The sequence below is a fragment of the Kogia breviceps genome, chromosome 1 (genome assembly GCF_026419965.1).
Source record: "Kogia breviceps isolate mKogBre1 chromosome 1, mKogBre1 haplotype 1, whole genome shotgun sequence".
In the NCBI taxonomy this organism is placed as follows: Eukaryota; Metazoa; Chordata; class Mammalia; order Artiodactyla; family Physeteridae; genus Kogia; species Kogia breviceps.
In genome coordinates this window covers 81,536,022-81,559,048 of record NC_081310.1, presented here as the reverse complement: position 1 = coordinate 81,559,048, position 23,027 = coordinate 81,536,022, and the positions used below count along the sequence as shown (strand labels likewise).

The 23,027-nt window shown below is 39.7% G+C and overlaps 1 protein-coding gene across 2 annotated transcripts in view; it reads left to right on the top strand.

Moving 5' to 3' along the window:
• RNF115 (ring finger protein 115) overlaps positions 1–20,667 on the top strand; it is a 61,647-nt gene extending 40,980 nt beyond the window's left edge. For both annotated transcript variants that reach the window (XM_059048186.2, XM_059048205.2), the window contains 5 exons: positions 12,895–12,945; positions 14,121–14,193; positions 15,128–15,221; positions 17,683–17,798; positions 19,012–20,667. In XM_059048186.2, coding sequence (XP_058904169.1) covers positions 12,895–12,945; positions 14,121–14,193; positions 15,128–15,221; positions 17,683–17,798; positions 19,012–19,143 — 466 coding nt within the window. In that variant the 3' untranslated portion in view covers positions 19,144–20,667. The remainder of the gene's footprint in view (positions 1–12,894; positions 12,946–14,120; positions 14,194–15,127; positions 15,222–17,682; positions 17,799–19,011) is intronic.
• The last annotated feature ends 2,360 nt before the right edge of the window (positions 20,668–23,027 follow it).

Genomic DNA, 23,027 nt, shown 5'->3' with positions numbered 1-23,027 from the left:
ATAGTGGCTGTATCAATTTACATTCCCACCAACAGTGCAAGAGTGTTCCCTTTTCTCTACACCCTCTCAAGCATTTATTGTTTCCAGATTTTTTGATGATGGCCATTCTGACTGGTGTGAGATGATACCTCATTGTAGTTTTGATTTGCAACAAAGAGTAGCTGCCGCTTGCCGCTCGCTGCAACTAGAGAAAGCCCGTGCACAGCAATGAAGACCCAATGCAGCCATTAATTAATTAATTAATTAATTCAGTATATATTAAAACCAAGTTGTAAATACTTTGTGTAGAATGGAGTTGAGTTTAGGCTCAGTTAATTATAGACAGATACTCCCCAAGTGAATGTCCAGGCAGGATGTTTAAAAATTATGCATGCTGGAGGACAGTTCCTTTTTGGTCCTGGCTTTCCTCCCATTTCTTGCAGGGTGACTAGCACTGCTCTTTCCTTGCTACTAAATATAAATGGTACTACCCCATTTACTGTAACTAGCAAAACCATTGCCTTGGACTCCTAAGTTGCTGTGTAGGGGCAGTATTAAGAACCACGGATGTAAATTAGATGTTCTTAGATGGATCTAGATGGTCAATCAGTATGTTATCTTCATCTGTCTCTCTCTTTGTTGGCATCATTAGATAGCTCTCCTGTGTAAAATGAAAGATAGCTAATGGTAGTTCCAAGTTTATAAGAACATTAGAGCATTCATCCCAGAGGATATGTGCATCTTTCAACTCCCAGGGAAGATCTCTGTCTTGGTGTGTGTTTTGTGCCCACACGTCTGGTGGTGAGTGTATAATTCTTGTGTATTTTTTGAGTTAAGGGTCTGTCCCCTCTCATTTATTGAATAATCCATCTTATTCGAAATGTTACCTTTGTTATATATACAGTTTCATATTCATCTCTATCTGGATTCTCTGTTATGGTCTGATCTTTATTTGTGTACTCCTGTGCCTATGTCTTACTGATTTACTTTCTGTAATTTTATACTGTGATTTGATAGCTAGTCGTGGAAGTCCACTTCATTATTGTTCGTTTGCAAAAATTTTTGGATGCTTCTCTTACATTTACTCTTTCAAATGAATTTTAAATGCAATTTGTTGATTTCTGACCTCTCTCCCATCCCATTGGGATTTTGATTGGAAGTTCATATTAATTTGTGGACAGTTGGTACTTTTTATAATATTGAAACTTCTCATCTAGGCCCATGGCTCATATCTCAATTTGTTTGGTTCTTTTTTTATGTTATTCAGTAAAGTTTTATAGTTTCACTTAATTTTAAACTGATTATTAGATTGTTACCCAACTCCGTGCTACTTAATTGAATTCTCTTATTAGCTCTAATAGTTTTTCGTTTAGTTCTCTAAGGTTTCTAGATTAGCAGGTATATCAGTTGATTGATACAAATATTGATTGTATTTTTCCCCTATGTTTATGCCTCGTTATTTTTTCTTATCTGTTGCATTGACTATATTATCAAAACAAAGTTGTCTAAGTGTAGCCATCTTTGTCTTCTTCCTGACTTAAATGAGAGTGAATTAGTGTTTCTTTATTAAGCGTATTCACTTTTGGTTTCTAATATGGTTCTTATCACATTAAGAAAGGTTTATTTTATTCCTAATTTATTATGGGCTTTTAATTGAGGATGACTAGAGATTTTATCAAATGACCTTTGCAGTCCTATGAAAATGACCCTTATAGTTTTTCTCCTTTAAACAATTAATGCATTTTATTAACTAATAGATTTTCTCACATTCAGCCAACAGTTTGAATTCAACAGGCTTCAAATAAAAACTACTTTGTCAAGGAGTGTTAATCTTTTAATACACTATTGGAGTTGATTTCTTCCTAATCTTTTTTAGGATTTTTGCATTGATTCATAAGGGAGCTGGTAATTTTCTTGTGTTATCTTTATCAAGTTTGGGTATCAGGGTTGTATTAGTTTGATAAAATGAACTGGGAAATCTTGCTTTGTTCTTAGGCTTGGGAATAGTTTAAATAAGGAATTATCTATTCCTTAAAGGTTTCATAAAAGTTACCTGTAATTTCATCTGGACCTAGAATCTTTTGGGGGACCAGATCTGTTACAACCTTTTCAGTTACTTCTAGGGTTATGGTCTAGGGTGGAATTTTATTCATTTTTGTATTCCTAGCTTCTAGGTAGTGTCTGTTTTATAGTGGACATTGTATATATTTGTATTGAATGAATGGTTAATTGTAATTATGTTGCTAAGAGGTATGTATGGAACATATGAATTAGTAGTTATAATAGCTAGGAGTTTGTGCCAGGTACTAGTCTGAGTGCTTTTCAGGTATTTGTTTAATCTTCACTATAACTGTCTGGAGAAGTTACTGTGAATATCTCCATTCTACAGTAGAAACTGAGGCACAGAGAGGTTAGGTAAATTGCCTAAGGGTATGAAGCCAGTTAAATATTGGAGCCAGGATATGGCAAAAATGATGATATTTGTATTTGGTGGGATTATGAATGTTTCGAAATAATTGAAAAAATTTTAACAGTATCTTATAGTCTTCCCAATTTAAAAACAAAAAAAGAATTAAGCATTTTCCTAACTTTCTCAGAAATTTTTCTTCCAAGGGACACATACCAGTGTGTCAGCAAGTAGAACTTGGGAAGTTTTAAATTCAATTTATTTTCTCTTTTCTTTCACGTAAGTGTAAATGGAACACAACACATCTTTGGGGCATATTACTACTCTGCCTGATTAGCAGGTCTACTCAGATTGTTCTACATGATTGTTATTACTTTACAGTAGTTGTCATTATAATGTCACCCAATGTTTTGAAAACACTTTACAATTTTGTATTTTATAGGTTTTTAAAAATTGATTAAATTCTGGCTTGGCTTCTTCCTGATAACAGTTTGTCCTGTTGACTTGAGAAGTAGTATCACTTTTTATCCTGCTCATCGGGTTTTCAGCTAGTGGTTTCCATGGGCTACATCTCAGGCTTCTGATCATTCCATCCATTTTACTGTAGACAGAGTACTTTGTCATTTAAGAAATCAGATGTCAGAGATTAGCCTTTGTGGGATTATTAACGTGCTCCTCACACCAATTTAAGGAGCTCTCCTGAAATGAGATGTATTTTCTTTGACTTTTTCATTGACATGAGTGAAGCCCTTTTTGCTCATATAAAGAAGGGTAAGTCTTCAATTGTTCATCCATTCTACAAATATTTATTGAGTGTGCCTAAAGTCCTCTAATCTGCAGCTTTCAAATGATAGTTTATCTGGGTGTAATCAGGTCATTATATCTAACCTTAAATAATTATCTGACCTGTGCCAGAGAGTAATTTATTAATTTGCAACTTGGGGAATTCTATTTCAGTGACTGGAAAACTCATTTCTGCTTATTAGCTTAATAATGTCTTTGAATTTCCTAGATATCAAGAAATCGAAAGCAATCAGATGGTTGCTTGGTGTGTATAGAGTCAGCAAAGGAAATTGCATAGTCTTGGAGAAATTTCATTTGGATTGTGATAAGCCTAAGGAATTATTCATATTTCATCTTTTTAAAAATAATTAATTTCATTTTTGACTGCATTGGGTCTTGATTGCTGTGTGTGGGCTTTCTTTAGTTGTGGCGAGTGGGGGCTGCTCTTCTTTGTGGTACGCAGGCTTCTCACTGTGGTGGCTTATCTTGTTGCGGAGCATGGGCTCTAGGCACGCGGGCTTCAATAGTTGTGGCACGTGGGCTCAATAGTTGTGGCTCATGGGCTCTAGAGCTCAAATTCAGTAGTTGTGGCACATGGGCTTAGTTACTCCGCAGCATGTGGGATCTTCCCAGACCAGGGCTCGAACTCGTGTCCCCTGCATTGGCAGGTGGATTCTTAACCACTGCACCACCAGGGAAGTCCTCATATTTCATCTTAATGTTTGGTTTTTTTTAGGATGGAAAAGTATTTACATTTGTTATTTGTTCCTTTTCTTTGTATTAGATCAACACTAATACATTCATACTTTCCTGGCTTCATAGAGATTACGACCCTTTAGTTTGCACTTATTACATTAAAACCTATCTTTTATTTCAGTGTGGTACTCTTAACATTTAAGGTTTCTTTCCTTAAGAGTATGATTTCCTGAAGTTAACCCTAGGTTCTGGGACTTAACATTTTCTGACCACTGATCACAACTCAGATTTTGAGAAATGACTTCTTTTTGGTTGTTAACTTTTTTTGTTGCTATTTAAAAGTAGTAGGGGCTTCCCTGGTGGCGCAGTGGTTGAGAGTCCGCCTGCTGATGCAGGAGACACAGGTTCGTGCCGTGGTCCGGGAAGATCCCACATGCCGCGGAGCGGCTAGGCCTGTGAGCCATGGCCGCTGAGCCTGCGTGTCTGGAGCCTGTGCTCCGCAATGGGAGAAGCCACAACAGTGAGAGGCCCGCATACTGCAAAAAAAAGAAAGTAGTAGGTTTGTTTTGTTTTTTGGCATGGATTAAAAAAAAACATTACCCAGAAATAGCCACAGTTATTATACCTTGATACATAATTATGTAGACTTTTTCCCATGTATATATGAGATACCTACATCTATGTAATTGAAATGGAATCATACTATACCTACTTTATAATCTCCTTTTTTTATCTTAATAGATTGTATATGTCTTTCAATGTCCATCTGATTGGGCCCCATCTTGGGGTCTCTTAAGTCATTCAGTAAACATTTGTGTATTACTATGCCAGGTGCTTTTCAGGATGTTGGGCATACAGTAGTGAACAGAACAGTAAAAAATGATTGCCCTTGTGGAATTTACATAGTAATGGGGGATGACAGACAAGCAAAATAAATTATATGGATAGAGCGTTAAGCGGTAGTAAATGCTATGGGGGAAAAATGGCAGGGAAGGGAGTTAGGGAGTGTGGGAGAACTGATGTTTCAAAAAGTATAGTCAGCAAAGGCCTTGTTGAGAAGGTATTTGAATAGACATAAAGAAAGTGAGGGAATGAGCCAAGAGTGTGCCAACAAGGAGAGTCTAGTGTGGAGCAGAGTAAGAGAGGGGAATAGTAGGAGATGAGGTCACAGAGCAGTTGTTGGGGCTGGGGCTGGGGCTGGGGAGTTCAGTATGAGACCATGTAGAGACTGGTAGCCTGTTATACAGGCTTTTATTCTGAGTGCAGTGGAAATCCAGTAGGAAGTTTAGGACAGAAGAATGACATGGTCTAACTTATGTCTTAAAATGATCATTCTAACTGCTGTGTTGATAAGAGAATGGCCAGGGGTAGGTGTGTGTACAAGAGGCACAGGGGCAAAGACAGAAGCAGAGAAACCATTTAAGAGGCTGTTGCCTTAATCTAAGTTAGAGATACTAGTGGGTTGGATGAGGGTTAGTGCAAAAAGATGGTTGGATTCTAGATAAAGTTTGATAATGGGCATGATAGGATTTGCTGGCAGATTGGATATGAGGTATAACAGAAAGAAGAGTTAAGGATGACAAAAAGGTTTTTGGTCTGAGCAACTAGAAAAGTGGAGCCACCATCAGCTGAAATGCGGAATACTAGGGGGAACAGGTTTGGGGGAGAAGATCTAAGAGTTCAGTTTTGGACATAACAAGGTTGAGGTGCTTATTACACATTCAAGTGGTGATGTTGAGTAGGCAGAGGTCTTGGCTAGAGATAAAATCTGGAAGTTGTTGCCTCTTTATGATACTTAAAATTATAAAACTGGATGAAATTGCCAAAAGAGTCAAGATAGAAAATAGAAGAGCTCAGAGAATTGAGCTCTGGGTCCTCATTGATTAGAAGTTTGGAAGATAAGAGGAATAAGTAGAGGAGTCTGAGAAGGGAGCTAGGAGGAAAACCTAGAGAGATTACAGCTCTGGAGACTACGTGAATACTCTTATCTGGTCTTAGCATGCCCCTCCAGACCCTGTGGATTGATTTTTCTCTTCTGTGGGTTGCTAAAATTAAATACATACACCTCTTCCCCTACCCCTTTTAGCTACCTAGTACTTTAACAGGAAAAAGTTTTTGTTTTAAAAAAAATTCAGTGTAAATACTGTATGTATCAAGTGAAGATAATCTCCTAACAACAGCTCACATACTTACTGGGGTCACCCTGAGCCGTCTCTCTCTGTCACTGCTGAGGTGGAACCAACATCTCACTTCCAGAGGGTAAGCAGCCGATAAAGGGGAAATCAGCAGCTGATCCATTGAGGTGTCCCTGGCAATTCCAAATATTTGTATAGGGTCAGCTTTAGAGCTTCAAGGAACTAGGCTCTCTCTCAAACTTGATTATTACCATTTACTTATTGGTTAGTTCAAGCATGTGATAAACTGTTCTTCTAATTAGTCATCCCTCAGTATCCGTCGGGAGGATTGGTTTCAGGACCCGCCCGCCCCCTGTGGATACCAAAATCTGAGGATTCTCATCCCTGATATGAAATGGTGTAGTATTTGCAAATAACCTATGTACATCCTCCTGTATACTTTAAATCATCTTTAGAGTACTTGTAATACTTAATACAATGCTGTGTAAATAGTTATAAATACAGTGTAAATGCTATATAAATAGTTGGTGGTGCATGGCAAATTTAAGTTCTGCTTTTTGGAACTTTCTGGAGTTCCCCCCCCCCCCAATATTTTCAGTCCTTGGTTGGTTAAGTTTGTAGATGCGGAACCCGTGGATACAGAGGGCCAATTGTACAACATACCCCATTTTATTGCACTTCACTTTATTGCACCTAGGAGATAGTGTGGTTTTTACAAATTGAAGGTTTGTGGTAACCCTGCATCTAGCAAGTCTGTCGGTGCCATTTTTCCAACTGCATTTGCTCACTTCATGTCTCTGTATCACATTTTCATAATTCTTGTAATATTTTAAACTTTTTCATTATTGTATTTGTTATGGTGAGCTGTGATCAGTGGTCTTTGATGTTACTACAACAACTTGCTGAAGGTTCAGACGATGGTTAGCATTTTTAGCAATAAAGTATTTTAAAATTAAGGTTATGTACAATGTTTTAGACATAATGCTATTGCACACTTAGTAGACTACAGTATAGTGTAAACATAACTTTTATATGCACTGGGAAACCAAAAAAATGGTTTATTGCAGTGGTCTGGAACCAAACCTGCGATATCTCTGAGGTATGTCTGTACTAGCAAGCAGGGAGGGTATATTAGTTACTTATTGCTGTGTAAACAGGTTATCCCAGAATTTAGCAACTTATAACAACTGACATTTACCATCTCACAGTTTCTGAGGGTCAGGAATTTGGGAGCAGCTTAGCTAGGTGTTTTTGGTAAAGGTTTTCATGAGGTTATAATCAAAATGTCTGCTGTGGCTGCAGTCATCTGAACCCTAAACTGGGGCTGGAAGATCCACTTCCAAGATGGGTCAGCTAACATTGCTGTTGGCATGATGCCTCAGTTCCTCACTGTGTGGACTTCTCTGTAGGACTTCTTCGGTGTCTTCATGACTTGGCAGCTGTCTTCCCCTAGAGTAAGTGATCCAAGAGAGAGAAAGGAAGAAGGGAAAAACTGTAATGCCTTTTTATATCCTGATCTTGGAAGCCAAACACTGTCCTTCCAGCCATACTTTATCTGTAAGAAGTGAGTCGCTAAGTCCAGTCCACATTCAAGGGGAGGAGAATTAAGCTCTGCCTCTTAAAGGGGAGGAGTATTAAAGAATTTGTAGACATATTTGAAAACTACCACAGTTTAACCTTTGGCCAGAAATTACTTACATTTCTCTCATATGCAAAATACATTCACCTCCTCCCAAGACCCACCAAAAGTCTTGTTCCTGTACAGCATCAACTTGAAATCCAGGTTATTGTCATTTACTTACGTCCAAGTGTGGATGAGGCTCTTTGGGTGTAGTTCCTCAGACATAATTCCTTTTGGTGTGCAGATCTATAAACCAAGGAGGCAAGTTTTCTACCCCTCATATACCCAACATATAGTGATGGGACAGGCGTATAATAAACAGGTATAGAGATTTCTGTTTAAAAAGGGAGAAGATGAAAGGCACAAAGAAGTCACTGATTTGTAGCAATTTTAATGTTTGTCTGGATAAATGTTGGACGTTCCTTGATTAGGACTTAGTTCTACTTCTACCCAGGAATGCTTCTCTGCAGCTCTTGTTTCCTCCGTGGCTCTTGATTCCACCGTATGAGTCATTCTTTTCCATAAAAAGTAGTCCAGATTTGCAGCTTCATAGTTTTCTTAGCCTGCTTCTTGCCAGTAGAATTTTGAGGGCCCAAAGGGTCTCTTTTCATTTTGTACTGCCTCTGTACCTTTCAGTTTAAGCTGTCAGTGTTTCTTTTTACTATTAGTGAGATTCATGCCATTAACAAAAGTTATACCCACAAATCTTTTTTATATATTCTCTTTTTTACCTTGGGCTTCTGCTGGGATTGCTGAAGGGGACTATACTTGTAGTGGGGTAGAAGTATATCCACCCCCCGCCCCCAAAGTAATGTTCAAGTCCTAACTTCCAGTACCTGTGAATGTGACCTTATTTGGAAATAAGATCTTTTATACATGTAATCAAAATAAGATGATATCATATTGGGTTAGAGTGGGCCTTAATCCAATGGCGTTTTTATAAGAAGAGAGAAATTTGGACACAGAAGACACAGAGAAGAAAGTCGTATGACGACCGAGGCAGAGATTGGAATAATGTGTCGCCAAGCTAAGAAACAGCAAGGATTGCTGGAAACCACCAGAAGCTGGGAGAGAGGTATGGAATAGATTCTCTTTTAGAGACTCCAGAAGGAACTAACCCTAACAGCATCTCAGTTTCAGATTTCTGACTTCCAAAACTGTGAGAGAATAAATTCCTGTTGTTCTAAGCTACCCAGTTTGTGGGAATTTGTTACGGCAGCCCTAGGAAACTAATACAACACACTTAAGCTTCTTAGAAGCTCATTTGTTTAATTGAGTAGCTCTCTAGGCACTAAGTGAACTTTCTGAGGTCTTTTTTTTAAAATTTATTTATTTTTGGCTGCATTGGGTCTTCGTTGCTGCTCATGGGCTTTCTCTAGTTGCGGCAAGTGGGGGCTACTCTTCGTTGCTGTGTGCAGGCTTCTCAGTGCGGTGGCTTCTCTTGTTGCGGAGCATAGGCTCTAGGCACACAGCCTTCAGCAGTCGTGGCATGCGGGCTCAGTAGTTGTGGCTTGCGGTCTCTAGAGCACAGGCTCAGTGGTTGTGGTGCATGGGCTTAGTTGCTCTGCGGCATGTGGGATCTTCCCGGATCAGGGATCGAACCCGTGTCCCCTGCATTGGCAGGCGGATTCTCAACCGCTGCACCACCAGGGATGCCCCTCTTTCTGAGGTCTTAACAAAGAATTTTTATAGCCACACTCTTGACTTCCTCTTTAACCATTTTCTCGGCAATGCCCATGATTTGATCTTTGCTCGGAAACCATTTCTTTCTTTTTTTTTTTAAAGCCATTTCTTAATTTTAGTATCATTTGCCATCTGGAGAGGCCAGGAATTTTCAGAATTATCTAGTCTTAACTCCTTTTTAACTGTTCTTCCTTTAATTTATTCTCTTCTCTTGCATTTTAATACAGCAAGAAGAAGTCAAAAGGAACCTTCAACACCCCTGTCTGGAAATCTTGTTAGCTACATTATCACCCCATTCATGAGCCCCAACTTCTACTTTCCATGTTATGTCAGGCAACAGCTTTTGCCACTACATAACAAGGATCCCTTTCTCTCCCATTTCCAAAAAGATTTTTCTCACTTTCCCTTAAGTACTCACCCATAACTTCCTCAAAAGCCATCATGCTTCTACAATTTCTTAAAGGCTCTTCAAACTTTTACTCACACTCTCCTCAAAGTTCTTCCAACTCTGCCCTCTGCTGTGTTCCAAAGCTACTCCACGTTTTAGGTTATTGTTACAGCAGTACTCACTTCTAGGTATCAAAATCTGTATTAGTTATCTATTACTGTATAACAAATTACCCCAGAGCTTAGGGGCTTAAACAACAGATATTTATTATCTCATAGGTTCACTGGGCCAGGAATTTGGGAGCAGCTTAGCTGGGTGGATCTGGCCCAGGGTCTCATGAGCTTACAGTCAAGACATTGGCCATTGCTGTAGTTATCTGAAGAATCAACTGGGAGTTACTCAAAGTCTGGCGAGTTTGTTCTGGCTCTTGTCAGGAGGCCTCAGTTCTTTATCATGTGGGCCTTTGCACAGGACTGCTTGATATGGCACTGTCCCAGAGAAAGTAATCCAAGAGAGGCTGCAAGGAGGAAGCCACATTGCCTTTTATGAACTAGCCTTGGAAGTCACAGTTATCCCACCATATTCTATTGTTAAGAAGTAAGTCACAGTATGGTACTGGCATAAAAACAGACACCTAAATCAATGGACTAGAACAGAGGGTCCAGAAATAAACGTTTGCATATATGGTCAATTAATTTATGACAGAGGAGCCAAGAATATACAGTGGAGAAAGGACAGTCTCTTTAATAAATGGTATTGGAAAAACTGGACAGCCACAAGCAAAAGAATGAAACTGGACCACTGTCTTACACTATACACAAAAATTAACTCAAAATGGATGAAAGACTTGAACATAAGACCTGAAACCGTAAAATCCCTATAAGAAAACAGGCAGTAAACTCTAAGACATCAGTCTTGGTCATGATTTTTTTGGATGACTCCAAAAGCAGAGGCAACAAAAGTAAAAATGAACAAGTGGGACTACATCAAACTATAAAAAGCTTCTGCATGGTGAAGGAAATCAACAAAATGAAAAGGAAACCTACTGAATGGGAGGAGATATTTGCAAATGATGTATCCAACAAGCAGTTAATATCCAAAATATACAAAGAACTCATGCAACTCAACCACAACAAAAACAAACAACCCAATTTTAAAATGTGCAGAGGACTTGAATAGACATTTTTCCAAAGAAGACATACAGTTGGCCAACAGGCACATGAAAAAATGCTCAACATCACTAATCATCAGAGAAATACAAATCAAAACCACAATGAGGGCTTCCCTGGTGGCGCAGTGGTTGAGAGTCCGCCTGCCGATGCAGGGGACATGGGTTCGTGCCCTGGTCCGGGAAGATCCCACATTCCCGGAGCGGCTGGGCCCGTGAGCCATGGCCGCTGAGCCTGCATGTCCGGTGCCTGTGCTCCGCAACGGGAGAGGCCATGACAGTGAGAGGCCCACGTACCGCAAAAAAAAAAAAAAAAAAAAAAACAAACCACAATGAGATATCACCTCGTACCTGTTAGAATGGCTATTATCAAAAAGGCAAGAAATAACAAGTGTTGATGAGGATGTGGAGAAAAGGGAATGAACCCTTGTACACTGTTGGTAGGAATGTAAATTGGTGTAGCCACTGTGGAAAACAATATGGAGGTTCCTCAAAAAATTAAAAATAGAACTACCTATGATCCAGCAATTCCACTTCTGGGTATTCATCTGAAGAAAACAAAAACACAAATTTGAAAAGATATATGCATCCTCTATTCATTGCAGCATTGTTTACCATAGCCAAGACATGGAAACAACCTAAGGGTCCACTGATGGATGAATGGATGAAGAAATTGTGGTACATATATACAGTGGAATGTTATTCAGCTGTGAAAAAGAATGAAATCTTGCCATTTGCAACAACGTGGATGGACCTTGAGGGCATTATGCTAAGTGAAATAGATGAGACAAAGAGAAAGACAAATACTGTATGATCTTATATGTGGAATCTAAAAAAAGAATTCAGTAACCGAGTTCACAGATACAGAGAATAGATTGGTGAGTTGTCAGAGGCAGGGGTTGGGGGATGGGTGAAATGGGTGAAAGGGGTCAAAAGGGACAAATTTTCAGTTATAAAATAAATAATGGGGATATAATGTATAGCACGGGGACTGTATCATCAGGGAAATGCAAATCAAACCCACAATGAGATATTATAGTTCATTACAGTATTATCATTTTAATAATGTATTGCATATTTGAAAGTTGCTAAGAGAGTAGATCTTAAAAGTTCTCATCACAAGAAAGTAAAATTTCCTAACGTAAGGTGGATAGCTAGTGGGAAGCAGCCGCATGGCACAGGGAGATCAGCTAGGTTGTTTGTGACCACCTAGAGGGGTGGGATAGGGAGGGTGGAAGGGAGGGAGACGCAAGAGGGAAGAGATATGGGAACATATGTATATGTATAACTGATTCACTTTGTTGTAAAGCAGAAACTAACACACCATTGTAAAGCAATTATACCCCAATAAAGATGTTTAAAAAAAAAAGTAAAATTTTATAACTATGTATGGTAATGAATGTTAATTAGTCTTATTGTGGTGATCCTTTGCATTATATACAAACTTCAAATCATTGTGTTGTACACCTGAACAAAAAACATAATGTTATATGTCAGTTGTACCTCAAAAAAAAAAAAAAAGTCATTAAGTCCAACCTACACCCAAAGGAGGAGTATAAAATAACTTGTGAACATATTTTAAAACAAACACATAGTATAGTTAGCTATTGTTGAACTTTTTAAAAAGGGCCCTTTAAATAGTATCTTGCACAATGTGCATAACACATAAGAATGGAACTACCCTTGTTGTAGGGAGGTGGGTCCAGAATCTCCCTGGCTTAGCATCCCTTTCAGCCTCTCATTTTGCTGCCACGGATCCAAGAATCATAGTTTGAAAACCAACCATACAATCAGATTCCTTTCCAGCTTAATTAATAAAAATATTAATACATAAAGTAGTAGAGCTCAGAAAGACAGCCATAATAGCAAAGTAGCACTCTACCATGTAGTGGACTGATTTCTGGTGCTCTCTATTGTATAATAGTCAGTGAAAAGCCATTGTGTTTTGGGGAAGGAGTTGGTGATTAGTCAGCCATGGATATCATAGAGTACTTTCATTAGTCTGTTATCTTATCAATTTTTTTCCTTCAACAGAGTACTACAACAGATCATTGCAGGATTCATTCCTGGATCCCCATTTTCTTGGTAAGTAACTAATTGCCTTCGGTCTTACTCTCCTGCAATAGCATCATTTTAGGTATGGTAGTATCTGTGCCATAGTGAGAAAGAAAGAGCTACATAGGTGAGTATATAGGTGTAATTGGCAGGCTGTTAAAGACTGCCATTGTCTGCTGAACGCAAACTTAATCAGAACTTATTCTTTATAATTCAGGCTCATGATGGCTATCCTGGTCCCACAGGATGTCTGGGTACTGGGTGTGTCTGATTCCATTCATATTCAGGTGTGAGGGTTGTATTGAGTTGGGGAATGAGACGGTCCCTACCAGGCTTAGTATCTGATTTGTGTGTTTCTTCTCTAGATCATATGGGAAGATTTTATTCCTTAAGAATTTCTGAAATTGAAAAGATACTGCTTAACTTCCTTTTTTTTAAAGTAAGGTTTTTTTCAGAAGAAATAAGAGTATCAGAGTGACACGTATGGTACGGGTTAAAGATGGAATTTCCTCTTGTCTGGACAGTTATTTGCCACTTCTGACTCTGCCCCAGAAGGCTTCTTTGCTCAAAGGGACCTCAGTCCCTCCACACAGTTACCCTATTTTCCAGCCTCTAGTTTCTTTAAACGTGTTCCAGCCAAAGAGTCTGGATATCTGTCATTCAGGCTAGTACACCAACAGCTCCAGAAAGAGGTGCTGCCAAGTCCCTTTTGTGATTCCTCTAAGTTGTGATTCAGAGACACTGCTGTGGCTGCTTCTCTACGTGAAAGCTCCTCACTGTCCAGGACCACAGGCCAAGTCTTAGAATGAGGGAAGTCTGCTGTCGATTTTCACTGATCACGAAGGGAAAACTCTCCTTAAAAAGCAGCTCCATCTATGTTTAAGTTAAATGGGCACAGAGAAGACAAACTTTTCTTAACCAACAGGCAGTGAGTCACTCTTTTTTACTCTGGTTTGTCATGTATTTTAGGTAGCTTCACATTTTATGTTGTATACAGTTAAGTAAAAATTCCTAGAGAATGAGAGACTGCTTCTGGATAATCTGTTTGACCTTGAAATTATTGAGAAATTACTTGCCACTTGATTCTAGAGAACTAGTGACTTTCCAGCTCTGAGAGAGAACAGGATTCCTCTGCCAATCTTTCTGTGGTGTAAGGTGGAGCCTGGTCACTCCATCTAATGCTCTGTGTCTCATCTCATGTATAGGAGCGGGATGCTGCACTCCAACCCCGGGGACTATGCCTGGGGTCAGACAGGGCTTGATGCCATTGTAACTCAGGTGAGGAGCTGCCTTTTGAGGGTGTCTGTTCAGTGTGTCTCATGGTTCCACAGGCTTCCTGCTTTCCTTCTGCTACTTTCTGAAACAGCAGTCACTCTGCTTTCCCTAATAGTTTGAGCTTGTGGGTTTCCATTTTACTAAAGGGATAGATGGTTTATGGGTTTAGCTCAGCATCCATGTACTTTCTTGGTCCTAGGGACTTTCTAGAAGATAGCTTCAACTCCAAAGGAAAAAAGACTTCTATAACCAACACTATTTTATATTTTTGGCCTCTTGTTCAGTCCTGTGAGGATCCTATTAACAAGTATTTCACAAAAAAGAAGGGTCTGCTCATATGTTGAAGCAGGGATTTCTGCTAGATGGAACAAAGTAGGGGAAGGAAGCAGAGAAAAAGGCATTCCCATGCCATGTATAATTGCTTCTACTTGTTTATATTTATTTTAATTTAATTGGTTTTTCATTTCCCTTGTGGATTGCTGAGAATAGAAAGCATGTTGTTTATATCCAAGTCTTCTTGTAGGCAGTAATTTACCTATTTCTTGGCTTACCTTGTGCTATTTTCCATACTCTCGCCCTTTTTTTCCTTTCAGCAAAATGAGGTTTTTGAACTGGTTAAGTATTACGTTTTGTTAAGCTGTAGTTTTATTCGTGACATCACAGCCCTTTTGCTGTCTCCGAAGTTGCTTTATGCCCAGAGGTGGGCCCTGCAATGATGGGTCTGTCTGTGGGCTTATACTAATGTCACTCTGAAATTGTAAAGCAATTATGAGTGTTCTGGCAGCAGGAAAGGGCAAACCCAAGCCTCTCATAGCCTTGCAGAAGTAAGAGCAACTAACATTTTTAATATCTGCACTGTTCTCAGCTGGAACAGCTCCCTCCCTAGGGATAGTTAGATGTCTACCACTTCTTCTTTTTCTTTTTTCTTTTTTTGTAGCTTTTAGGACAACTGGAAAACACAGGGCCTCCCCCAGCTGACAAGGAAAAGATCACATCTCTTCCAACAGTGACAGTAACTCAGGAGCAAGTTGGTATGTTCATTTTCATATGTATTTTGTCATCTTATTATCGCTGTTGAGAATCTGAGCCATTTCCTATACTAAAGATCTTCAAGTGAAGCTGTAGCACTCCTAAAATTTATGCCTGGGTGCCAGATATGGAAGGTACCTACCCCTTCATTAGGGTTAGTCAACAGGTAATTCCTGAGCAATTACCATGTTGGTTTTCTAGATGCCATGCAGGAAATAAAGAGGTACAAATGTATAGAAGACTTGATTTCTTGAAGAACGTACTCGGGGAAACAAAACTTACCAAATGATTAGACAATAGTATAAAAAGTGGTTGAGCAGATGATACTGACTTTGGGAGAAAAGGAAGAGAAAAAATGGGAGGCTAGGCATTTGTTTCACATCTGACCTATACTCAGGTACATTAGACATAGACATTATTTTATTTATAAGCACTAAAAGAACTTAGTGATAGGGACATTATTTTGGACTGGGAGTTTCTTTCCCCATAAATTCCAGTTTAGAGTCAGAAGATTTTAAAGACAGCATGGGCCATCTTAGGGAGATTATTCTATATATGGAAAAGTATGAGCCAATGAAGAATGTCAACATGGACGTGGTGTCTGGATCAGGTATAAGGAGTGTAACCTCATTAGACCTGAAATAGAGTCTGATTTGGGGAGTGGTGGGAGGTATGACTGGATAGGAAGGGTGGGGCCTTGTTGTAGAGGACCCTGAAACTGGCACAGTAGTTAGGGCTGGATAGTTTAGGTAGTAGGTAAGTTTTGTAGGTCCCCAAATGGAGGAATGAGGGAATTTAAATGGTCTTTAGGGAAGATAGTTTGGAGGGTAGTGTCTAAAATAGATGGGAAGTGACTTCCCTGGTGGCGCAGCGGTTAAGAATCCGCCTGCCAGTGCAGGGGACGTGGGTTCGAGCCCTGGTCTGGGAAGATCCCACATGCCACGGAACAACTAAGCCCGTGTGCCACAACTACTGAGCCCGTGTGCTGCAACTACTGAAGCCTGTGCCTAGAGCCTGTGCTCTGCAACAGTAGAAGCCACCACAATGAGAAGCCCACGAATCGCAACAAAGAGTAGCCCCCCACTCAGTGCAACTAGAGAAAGCCCACGTGCAGCAATGAAGACCCGACACAGCCAAAAGTAGATAAATAAATAAATTTAAAAAGCAATCATTAAAAAAAAAATAGATTGAAAGAGGGAGGAAGCAGAAACAGAGATTTAAGGGGCTGTTGCAGCATCCTGATGGGGTTCAGGTGACGGTGGCAATGCTAACAGAAAGGAAAGGGTAGACTCAGATCATTTTGAAGAAAGGCTTTCATCACTGATTGCATAATGGGATAAAGGAGGGGAAAGGGTGAAAGATAATTCTAAGATTTTGCAACTCTGTAACCACAGAGGTGGTGCTGACATCAGGGATGGGGAAATTGTGAGCCGGCCCTGGTTTGGGTAAGGAGGTGATGTGATGTTTTTAATTTTGAATTTGTTGATTTTGAGGTGCCAGCTGAAAATCCAAGTGAAGATGAGCTGAGTATTGCTGTGAAGCTGATATTAGGGAAAATTAGCTGGTAGCAAAATATAGGATATATTTGGAAGGCCTGGAGTCAGGGATGCTACCTGGGAGGCTGTTACAGTAGAGTAGGCATGAGAAGTAGAAGCTAAAATTAGGGCTCAGTGGGAATGGAGAGGAAGGAGTGAATCTGTTAAGTGATATTTTACTCCAAATGCCTTGAGTACTGTGGAGCATGTAACATACATAGCCCAGCTACTGGGGAGATAGACTAGCTGGTATTACTAGCCAAACTTGGGAAACTTGGAATTTGCTGCCTGGTATCCCCCGTTCAGTTTGTAGCCATTTTCTCTGAGAAGAGGGCTTCCTGTCTCTGGACTTGGAGGCCGAGCTACCCTTGGGCCTTGCAGTTCTGTAGCACCATCTCCTGGTACAGCTTTTAATGAACAACTTGTAAAAGAGGCTTTAGGGTAACCATGATGAAATAGGATGTGTAATGTAGAAAGTAGTAGGGTAAAAGTGGCTTGAGACACTGAATGGGAACTGCCAAGATTGCTGAGATGAGTCCTTTGGTTGTGGTGGACAGCTTGCCAGTGTTTCCTAAGTAGAAACTGCCAGAAGGCTTTCACACACTTGGGAAGGTGTTTTTCCTGTTTTACTTAAAAGATAATTTAAGCCCCAGTTCTTCCAACTCTTTACATTGAAAAGTAAGCCTTATATAGGTCCTGTCTGGGCCTTATTGGAACAGACCCATTAATCAGTCCTCCTTCTCATAACCCTATCTACTACCACCTCTATCCCCAGTTTGAAATAAAATTCACGCTTCCTATCTGCCTCTACCTTGGGTGCACTTTGTCTTTACTTTGTGTATTCCTTTGGCTGTTAAAGACATTGGACTAGTTTTCTTCTTCCTTCTTTTTGCTTGTTTATTTTAAAAGGCTTTTCCTCCTCCAACAGATAAGGGTTTAGAGTGTCCAGTATGCAAAGAGGATTACACAGTTGAGGAGGAAGTCCGGCAGTTACCCTGCAACCACTTCTTTCACAGCAGTTGTATTGTGCCATGGTTAGAACTGGTAAGTACAGACAGCTCTCATCTGTGATGGGGCAGCTGTGCCAGTCATATCTTCTTGAGGGGATGGTTCACAGTAAGGGTGTAGTTAACAGTTAATTGGTACATATATACAATGGAATATTACTCAGCAATAAAAAGGAATGAAATTGGGTCATTTATAGAGACGTGGATGGACCTAGAGTCTGTCACACAGAGTGAAGTAAGTCAGAAAGAGAAAAACAAATATTGTGTATTAACGCATATATGTGGAATCTGTAAAAACTGGTATAGACGATCTTATTTACAAAGCAAAAATAGAGGCACAGATGCAGAGAACAAATGTAAGGATACCAAGGGGGAAAGGGAGGGGTGGGATGAATTGGGAGATTGGGATTGACATATATACACTATTGATACTATGTATAAAATAGATAACTAATGAGAATCTACTGTATAGCACAGGGAACTCTACTCGGTGCTCTGCGGTGACCTAAACGTGAAGGAAATCCAAAAAAGGAGATATATGTATATGTATAGCTGTTTCACTTTGCTGTACAGTAAAAACTAACATAACATTGTAAAGCAACTATACTCCAATAAAAATTAAAACAACAACAACAACAACAACAAAAACCAAACAGTTAATAGAGAGCCAAGCAGATCAGATTTTAGTCCCTGCCTAATTCCTAGTAGCACCATTACTGTGTTTTAGATTATTAATCTGTTTGGAATTTCTCTGACCATAGGTTAGCAGACTACAGCCTGCAGGTCCTTGTGGCCTGCCACCTATTTTTGTAAATGCAGTTTTATTGGAACACAGCCGTGCCCATTTGTTTACAAATCATCTATGGCTACTTTTGTGCTACATCAACAGAATTGAGTAGTTGCAACATAGGTGATGTGGCCTGCAAAGACTAAAATATTTACAACCTTTTCCTTTACAGGAAAAGTTTGCTGACCCCTGCTCTAGACCATCTCAGGTCATTGTTTCTAATTAGTTCTGCTAGGTGATATGTGTTAGCTATTGTTAAGTTGCTGCCTGGAATTCTCTGTCAGTTCTGTTGAAATTCTGTTTGGGAGATGTCCTGGTGTTACACTTGGAGCCCAGCATGCACTCTGTGAGAATTCATGCCCTTTTGGTTTTTCTACCTGCTAACTCTCAGGTTTCTTAAGTATTTAGTTCTTCTAGCTTTCAGGTCAGGCTGTTCACGTGGACTGATATCTTTCTGTTTCAGCACGACGCATGTCCTGTATGTAGGAAGAGCTTAAATGGTGAGGACTCTACTCAGCAAACCCAGACCTCTGGGTCCTCTGCAAGCAACAGATTTAGCAGTGACAGCCAACTACACGACCGATGGACTTTCTGAAACTAAAGACCGCCTCTGAGCCAGGGCTATGGTAGACCTCTTATCACGGCTGTTAATTGTATCAAAACAAAAAAATCATAGGTGAATTTAGGAGTCACCTAAGAAACCCCAACCCATAATATTAATTCATTGAGTGTTTTTCTTCTCTAAATTTAAAGTTAGTATCTACAGATGGAATTGTATCTACAACCACATGCCTCTCATTCTTGAATTCAGAGCGATAATTTTGTAAGTGCGAAACTTAATTATGTGGGTTTCCCCTGCCAGAATAGAATGAGTTCCTTAAAGTCTAGCTAGGGTCCTGCTGTCTGTCATGTTACCTTGTGATGGATGTTTCCACCTCTTTCTCCAACCTCCACCCTGTCATTAGTGTACTTTACACTAAATACAGTGGAACCAGGGCCCTAAAGTCCTGCTGATATAAAGTCCTTCTGTTTTAATTGTACAAAAGCATCTACTTTTGGCCACAGCCACGAAGTGAGATCAGATTAATTCAAGAATCTGAGACTAATGATTCTTGTTTTTTCTTAAATTTTCAGAGAGCAAATCAAAGAAAAATTACAGTGGGAAGGAGAAAGTGGCTTATCATTGTACTCTTTGGTTTTCTCATTTTTATTTTTAAAGGCTACTTCACAAGATGCAGCTTCTGCAGAAACCAACCTGACATGTCTTAGGAGTCTTATGTTGGGAGGAATCTGATTCTGGTTCCTTTTTGGGAATGAGTTGGGCAGCATACAGGCACAGAAAGACAGATGTTTGAAATCTTTGGTTCCGAGGTTTTTTTTAGTGATCCCCAACTCATTGTTTATCCTGGGGACCTTAAAATAATTTCCCTCACAGAAATAGAATTACTTCATTACTGCTTCTACAGCTAAGTCATTGTTTTTTGTAATTCACTGGTCTTCAGGAATTGAGATTTTATGTTGTCCTATTTTAATTTTTTAAGCCCATTTATCATCTCTGAAACCTTTCTGTTTGCTTGGTTCTGGCTGTACTTGGAGTCATACTGATTACTGTGATCATGCCCAAACAACTTGGCCTAGGTGAGGGAGGCCTTCTTTTTTCAGCCTAACAGTGTCCCATGCACATGCTCTTTGGTGCATTTAAGTGTTTAAAGTTGAATAAATGAAGAAGATTAAGAATGTTGTTGGAACTTAAAAGTCTCAAAAATAAATAATGGGGACATGTAACCACTGTTGGTGCACCAAAAAGGGTGACAGAGGGTCAACAATGGTATGGTCATATCAGCCCTTCATAGTTTGGAATGAGCAGAACAAGAAGGCTGCTCTTTGGTGAGTCTCTCTTGGCTAGGAGTCTTTCCTCTGTTTTTGTTGACTGTCGTACACTGGTTTTGGGGGTGAGGGATGGGGTTAGAGATACCTTTGTAATTTAGTAGAGGACAGAGGAGTAGGAGAGGGAAGAGAGAAAGTGGGAGAGTTTAATTTAATAGCCTGCCTCTAAAAGTTGTGACCATAAGGTATGATTCAGGTTGGGCCCAGAGAGAATAAAAGATGTTTTCTCATATGCCTTATGTTATCCTCTGTAGAGATCATTTCTTTGGAGAATGTGAACTATTTACTATGGCTGTTGAAATGTAGCGCAGAAATACATACTGGTTTTGAATGGTGAGGGGTGATGAGGACGAAGGGGACATGGGAAGTATATTGTGAATATTTAATGGACATTACTTAGATGGAGAAGGCCTAGGCTGAAGTTGGACCACATTGTAGTTTTCAAGTGGAACAGTATCAGCCGTCTCTGAAAAATGATGCCAGCCTAGAAGTTTTTGTCTGCTTGTTAGTGTCTGGAGATGCCAGAACAGGCAGGTGTATTTTTACTTAACACTAGAGAAGTAGAAAGAATCTGAGTAGCTTTACAAAAGGATGCAAACAAAGTGCTGGAGAGGGATTTAACTTTTCAATATACAGAAGAGCAAATAGCATCAGTCTAAGTTATCTGAAATTTTCTTCACTTTTTTTGTTCTTTTAGACAGAGTGCATAAATCTGTTTGCTGTTTCTGAGACCCCTCCTACTTAATGAATCTGTAGTGTTTCTTCCTAGAATAGGAGGCATCTCAGACTTCCAGGTTAATTTAGGTAGTGTATTAGGGTTCTCCAGAGAAACAGAACCAGTAAGGTGTGTGTGTGTGTGTGTGTGTGTGTGTGTGTGTGTGTGTGTGTGTGTAAGAAGATTTATTATAAGGAATTGGCTCACATGATTATGGAGCCAAACACAGTTTGATATAGTTCCCAAGGCAGAGGACTACATAACCCAGACTTCTCAGGTGTTCATTCATTCCTTTACAGCTGGAAGGCTTACAGACTCAGGAAACTGGAGCCTTACTAGGAGTCAAGGGAGAGATGATTCAGCTTTCCCTCATTATCAAAGAGAATAGAAAAAAGTTGCCATTTCAAATCTTGGGCCCTTAGACTTGAGGCCTTTACATTTGCACTAGATGGCCTACCCTTTGAGTTCCATGCATAGATAAACAGATTGTTTTCCTACTCATAAATGTCTATTTTTCTTATTCTTCCTTTTGTTCATTGTAATTTGAAATAAAAGAGGAAGTAAAACTATGTTAGCACATAATTAGGAGGGACTTGCTAGAGATTGGTAGACCTGAAAGTTGAGAGGTTATGTAGGGCAATTCCTTGCTGTCCTCCAAGTGATTATTGCTTCTTAGGTAGTTTCCAGATGGGTTATTCTGGCTGGACAGAACTGGGCAGTTGGGTGGGCAGGGCAGAGTGGTGAACATTTAACCTATGTCTCCAACAGAGAGAAGGAATAATACTGGTATTAACAATTAATTTTCCTGCAAAGTTCCTATTGCCAGTTCTCTGAAGAGTTGGGAAACCTGAAGTATCCAGATAGCTTCCTTAGTTGTCAACATTTGCTGCATAACAATTGAGCAAGTGCTTGTTAAATGTTTTCCTTGAGCAGTACTATTGTGGTCCAATAGTTAGTTCTCAAGTTGGAAGGAAGATTTGGGGGCAAGAATTTGTTTCTTCCCCCCGCAACAAGTCTCAGTTGGATTAAATAGTTATTAGGAGAAAAATTCCTTGTTTATGTCTTTGTATTGCACATTTGTATATATGCGTGTGTGTGTATATATGTATATGTATATATTCATAGACACATGCATATGCACATTTCACTGAAGAGGAAGAAGGGATATGGTGGGCACCGAAGTAGATAAAGTGAGCAGGGGTACAGCAGAGGACTGGAGCTTTAGTCTGATTCTCATTGTATGTGCCTCAGGCCCATGTGTTTCTGTTGTTCTCTGTTATAGGCACTTTTAGCTTGGGCAGGCACCCTGTTATGTGGTGTGGCAAATGGATTCACTGGAGCTAAAAGTCTGGTCATTTCTGAAGGTTGCGGATAAATGGCTTTGAGGAAAGGGTGTTCATCATCTCTTGTTTCTATATTATAATTAATGGAACTCAGACACAGTTATCTATTGTTTTTAAAAAATTTTCTTGATAAGTTATTGATGACAAATTGACTTCTCACATGAACTTCTGCATGCTTCAGTTTTGTTCTTCCTGGTGTCCAAGTCCTATTTCCTCAAGGAATACAGATATATCAGACTTAACAAAAACTAATCAGGAGGGGATCATAGTTTGTCTGTTTTAACAACAAAACAGCCCCTGGGGTTTTGGGAGGTGAAGGGTACCTGAGAGTTGGTTGTTAAGAGTTCATCTAGGCAGGCCACTGACATCTGTGAAGGAAAACAGATTTTTAGGAGGAGAAGGAACAGGACTGGTGAATAGATATTTGGATGTTAGGGAAAATCCCTCTTTGGTCTCTGTGGTAGAGAGGTGGAAAGATAAAGGTGCTGTTTACAAGAATAAACCAGTGGAGATTTGGGAGTTTGCGGGGGGACT